Source organism: Cetorhinus maximus, chromosome 12, assembly GCF_964194155.1.
Source record: "Cetorhinus maximus chromosome 12, sCetMax3.hap1.1, whole genome shotgun sequence".
Taxonomy (NCBI): Eukaryota; Metazoa; Chordata; class Chondrichthyes; order Lamniformes; family Cetorhinidae; genus Cetorhinus; species Cetorhinus maximus.
This window is the reverse complement of record NC_135890.1, coordinates 40,048,072-40,054,071: the sequence shown is the minus strand read 5'-3', so window position 1 is coordinate 40,054,071 and position 6,000 is coordinate 40,048,072. Positions and strand designations below refer to the sequence as shown.

Sequence of the window (6,000 nt, the reverse complement as noted above, 5' to 3'; positions counted from 1 at the left end):
ACATAAGAGGAACTTTTTGCATATTGGCCCTAATTGATTAGAGTCCAAATAGAACTATAATTTTTTCCAGTGAGTCCTGCCCAACTAGGAACTAACACCATCGAACATAATCATCCTTGTTTAGAAGTAGAAAATCTAGTCTTCTTCCCAAAGGAACAGTTCCAAGATTGACAAAAACGCTTTAGTTTTCCTGCCAATTACAGGAGAAAACTGAGTGAGCATGTGCCAGGTCAAGGCCTTATATGCACAAAAAATTGTGTGACCCATCCTCCAAGGTACTAATTTCTTGATAGAGCATCCAATAAAATTTGAGCCAAAGAATGATGCCAATTCTTTTTATGTGGAAGTTTAACAAATGATGAGGAATTCATTGTTAATTGATGTTACCTAATTGCAATCACATTTAACAAAAAAAAAATCATCAGAATCTTACTTGTCCACATGCAGCACAAATTTGATCCATCAATTTCTCCATATTCGTCCAAAGAGCAGCACGGAATGCTGGTGTGTTGCCTGGAGTGGGCATTGTGGCTCTTCCAGGTCCTGTAAGTTTTGAAAAGCAAGAACAATTATGCAAAATTACAATGGCTGAGGCGGGGGGGGGGGGGGGGGGGGGGGGGGGGGGGGGGAATGACATAATTTAGAATTAAGAACACTGTCTCTCATTTCAATGAAATTAACATTCAAACAGTGTATTTGCTATTGTCAAATGTCATGATCTTGTTAATTGTATTTCTATTGCCATAATATAATTTTTATATAAAAGTCAAACTTGCCTCTTGAGGTGGCTTGAATGGGTTGAGTTAACATTTTTATATCCAAAGCACTACTGATATTATCTTCGAGAGATACCTGATACCCATCGACTACACTTCTGATCGTCTCCTTTAAGGTTCCAAGGTTGTAGAAAACTTGAAGTGCTGTTCCTACCTGTGTAGGATTCTTATTTTAAGGAAAAGATAAAAACATAATCTTAAGCGTGAATAACGATATAAGTTGCTAGATCTGTTCCTATTTACCATGTTAAATAAAATAAGGGCTATATAATTTAGATTGGCATTTCTAACAAAAAGTTCTGACTCCTAAGATATTCTAGCACCATTGGTTTAAAGATTCATCATGATCTATAAGTATTTTCCTTATCCTTCATAGGTGATCTTTCTATCAAGTTAGTTTATACTATTGACATCATGCCCCAACTTCAAACATAACCGGATAAGCAACAGGAAAGGGGGACTGCCCAGGAAGCTTTGGATTAGATACTGAACTTCAAACAAAGATTAAGGAGCACTCAATCAACAGTAGGTAACCCAGTACTTTTCCTTATTCATTCAACCATCGAACAAAACATGATCATCACACTACAAGACTTCAAGTAAGTTTCTCAGACCCTAAACTAGCAAGCAAGCTTAGATATTGAGATAGTTGAGGTAAATGATCAGCAATGATCATACCAAATGAAGGAGCAGGCTCAAGGGGGCATATGGTCCACTCCTGCTCCTATTTCTTCTGTTCTTAGGACATTCACAATGTTAAAGCATGCATGCTTCTAAGCTGAGAGGTCAAAGCAGCAATAATTCATTTGAAATAGGAATTGCTAGGTGAAAAAAAAAATCAAGGTTCATTCAGTTTGCCATCTACTAACTTGGTACTCACATGGTACAATGGTGGATTCGTTGACTAATCAATTTCTATCACTTCGTCTACAACAGAGCCAGACATAAGGCAAAGAAAATGCCAGGTGGTGGAAAGCTTTGGGGACCAAATGCCCAAAATCACCCCTTCCTTCTAAACAAGCCAGACTTACTATATGTCATGTCTCAAATCAATCTTAGGCTGTATTCCAAAAATATTATCACAAAGAAATCTACCTAATTTGCATTTGAAGGGGAGGAATTTCTAAAGTGCATAAAAATACTTTCTGGAGAAGGGCTAATTTCAGCAAATTAAGGAGACCCCTAGTCTGGATAAAATGTTGCTAAAGACTGGCAGGCAGAACTGAAATGGAGTGATGGGTAACCTTTAAAAACGAGCTGGCTCAAATGTAGTTTAGTTACATTCCCACAAGGGGGAACAACCAAAGTGATATGGATGATGATGGAGTTAGACAGCAGAATGAAGCAGAAAAGGGGGTGTATGTTACCTATTAGCTTTAAAAGAGTAGGAAAAAATAAAATGTATGATTAACACATTCTAAAAATTAATTTAAATGAATAAATGAATATAAGAAAAAGTTGATGATAAAAACATGCTTTCCAGAAAATATCAAAAAATGATTTATACCCAATTAATTACTTTTGACTGTTATTGTTACTGTTGTTATGCAGACAAATCCATCAATTTCTACACAGCAAGTACCCACAAACAATAGTGTGACCAGTTAATCTTTTTAGGTCGTACTATTCAGGGATAATTGGTGGCCAGGATGCTGGGAAAGTTTCCTTGTTCTTTGGATAGTGCCTTGTAATCTTTTGCATCAGCAGACAAAATGGGGCTCAGTTTTACATCTCTTAGATGTAATAATTCCAATAATCTGATATTCTCTCAGTACTACACTGAAACATCAGCCAAATGTATATTCTTAATTCCTGGAGTAATGCCTGACCCCACATTCTTCTGAATTGGGCAGGAGTGCTACCACTGACTTAAACTATCACAGAAAACTTTAGTAATCTTCAAAAAAATGGAAAAGGCTACTGTTCAAACCTTGTCCTGGAGATTACCAAGTAGGTTTTTCCAAAGAGTTTAATATATTATCATCTCTACATCCTGTTTTTGTTTCCCAGATTCTTGGTGTTTTACTCATATTATTCATCCTATCACCAATAACAAAGTAGAGAATACTGATCCTCTAATATTAACAATTTTCAGTCCAATCACTCTGACAGGTGATAGTGAATAATTCAGACAGCTCATTATGAGATTGTTCCAAATAATTCAAAATAATAGCTATAGTATGTTAAATGGTCTTAAATAAACAAATTTTAAAACTTATCAGTCACAAGTGACAAGCAGAGTCACCAAATTTGTTAACTGTTAATCTAAGTGACAATATAAAGCAACAAAAAATCCAAATACAACATTTATGTAAACAATGTTATAGCATTCTAAACCACCGTTAGCAATTAGCAGACAGGCAGCATCTGGCATTGAAAACAAATGAGATATAACGGGGGATGAAGACATACTGATCACTGAAATTGCTCAACATCTGTTGTCTGTATGCTACACTAACATTGACTGTGATGGTTTGAGGATCAACATGGTCTTGGCAGCCAAATTAAATACCATATATGTTTATGATATCGATCAATGGCTCCTGCTACAAATAAAAATTGAGCTTGAAAGATTCACCAGTTTTGTGCTGTGCTCATCAACAATTTATAACTTTATGTCTACATGTTTTCCATTCATCAACAGGGTTCTTTTGCCTTTTTGTTTCTCTGCCAATTTTTCCCCCCATAAAAGCAGTGAATCATGCTGGGATGCAATTTCACAGTTAACATCAACTTTTTGGTATCACACCCAAAATGCTCATTCTTCATGTGTGAATTGAGATACCAAGCACCTGGAACACTATTCAGCTACCTTTCTTGATGAAAGGAAATTAATACAGCATACAGACAGACAAGGATATTAATGCTGAACTAGCTAAGGTAAATTATTCCTCTTCAGCCTTCGCAATTTGCCTGCATCCTTTGACTCGGTCGACCACACTATCCTTCACCAATGTTTCTCCACCGTCATCCAGTTGGCTACAACTGCCTGGTTCCATTCTCATCTATCTAGTCATAGCCAGAGTATTACTTGCAATGGCTCCTCTTCCTGCTCCTGCGCTGCTACCTCTGGTATACTCCAAGGATCTATCCTTGGTCCATCCCATTTCTTATCTACATGCTACTCCTTGGTGATATCATCTGAAAACACAGCACTAGTTTTCACAGGCTGACAATGCCAAGCTCTATCTGAACACCACCTCTCTCTCTACTCCTCTGCTGTTGTTAAAATATTAAACTGCTTGTCCAACATTCAGTACTGGATGAGCAGAAATTTCCTCCAATTAAATATTGGGAAGTCTGAAGTCAGTCTTCCGTCCAGTCAACAAACTCTGCTCCCCAGCTATTGGCTCCAGCCCTCTCCCTGGCAACTGACCTACCTTGCGCACTGACCTATCTGGCTCCAGATCAAGTAATTCCTCAATTTTAGAATTCACACCTTTGCCAGGTTGAACTAGACCGATAGCAATCTTGATGTCACAACTGACCCGAGATGAGCTTTCAACTCTCCGAGATATCTTATTGCAGAAATCTAGTTTCATAATTCATATCTATTTTAGAAATATAACTTATACTTTGGAGATTGTAACTTTTTATAAATGTAGATAAATGGAAAACATGATCGAAAAAAAATGGTAAACATCTGAAGTGAGTGTAAATTAACCAGACCTGGGTTCATTACCGTGTTAAAATAAACACAGTTTACTTTTTTAAGGTCAAAGTTGTAAGTGGGAAAACCTTAAACAATGGATAACCCATCTCTGACCTCTTGCAGAGCTAGGATGTGTACTGTTATTTCAATGAAGAATTTAAATTATTCATGTAGTTTCCAGGTGAAAAGAAGCTAAAAGTACCTTGTAAACAAGGGGGATTCTTGATGGAACCAGGAAGTTTGGGAAAAGGGCTGTTACCTCATTAGAGATAAACTATTCATGTGGGGCACAGAATCAAAAGGGTTGTTTTGAAGGTAAACGATAATCTGTTTACATTTCTGTTTGCAGCACCCAGAAGTTTGCCACATTGCCATGGAGTTAGGAGAGTTCCTTTGTTTTACTTTATCGCTGTGTGTTTGCTCACTGAAACAATCAGTCAACAGTCAGCTTGGTTGGAGCTTGGAAAAGGCAGGGATAGAGTCTGCCAGGGCCTGTAGAGGAGCTGTGAGACCAGGAGCAGAGAGCTACTAGAAATCTAGGGGGTTTTCTGATGTGGAACCACTAAACAACAATGCAGTGAAGCCTCACTCTTGAACTAAGGAGCCCACAGCCATGAGGTTTTGAAGAAGAGTTGGACGGTCACTTAGCCAAAAGCTAATAGAAGGATCCCTGTGAAATGTCATATCTCAGAGAATATCTGGAACACTGAGGAGTAAATCAGAGTGAATTCCGGAGAGCTGTGACACACCTTGATTTGGTCCCAGAAGTGAATGAACCCTCAGGATCTCGTAATGTATAAGAGAACTCGTGGGCGGAATTAAAAAATAGAACGGGGTTTAAGAATTTGAGTCCTTACAACTACAGTTAGAAGTGCTTGCTTAGTTTTTTTTATATACAGTAAAGTTTGTTTTTGTTTAAAAATGTGAAATCTTGTGGTGTAGTTCTTTCAGTTAATCACTGGGTGTTCGAATTTTCTTGAAATGTCAACAGTTTCCACAGAGATAATAACAATCCGCACTCATCTAAGTCTGGCCTTTTGAACATGCCCAATTTTAAATGCTCCATCATTAGTGGTCGTGCCTTCAGCTGTCTAGGCTCTATGTTCTCTCTCGAACTCTCTTTCCTCCTTTAAGACACCGCTTAAACCAATCTCTATTACAAAGTATTTAGCCGTATGCCCTAATATTGCCTTGTGTGGTCTGCATTTTTAAAACAACTGAACAACATAATTTGAACTTAAAACAATCAATATCACCAGGGAAAGGGTACTTGGAAAGCTATTAGACCTAAAGACTGACAAGTCCTCAAGGCCTGATGGCCTGCATCTGACGGTCTTAAAATAAGTAGATGCAGAGATAGCTGAGACATTGTAAACCTTCCAAAAACTCCTTAGATTCTGGAAGGATCCCATGAATTGGAAAATAGCAAATGCAACTCCTTTATTGGAGTAAGGGGAGGAAGGCAGAAAGCAGGAAACTATAGGCCAGTTAGCCTAACATCTGTCATAGGACAATTGCTAGAAACCATTATTTAGGACGTTATAGCAGGATACTTAGAAATTCATAATGAGA

The 6,000-nt window shown here is 37.8% G+C and overlaps 1 protein-coding gene across 4 annotated transcripts in view; it reads right to left on the bottom strand.

Moving 5' to 3' along the window:
- Positions 1-6,000, bottom strand: part of cog5 (component of oligomeric golgi complex 5) — a 99,242-nt gene that overhangs the window by 45,082 nt on the left and 48,160 nt on the right. For all 4 annotated transcript variants that reach the window (XM_078553414.1, XM_078553413.1, XM_078553416.1 and 1 more), the window contains exons 8-9: positions 777-942; positions 434-543 (exon numbers count right to left, since the gene is read on the bottom strand). In XM_078553414.1, coding sequence (XP_078409540.1) covers positions 434-543; positions 777-942 — 276 coding nt within the window. The remainder of the gene's footprint in view (positions 1-433; positions 544-776; positions 943-6,000) is intronic.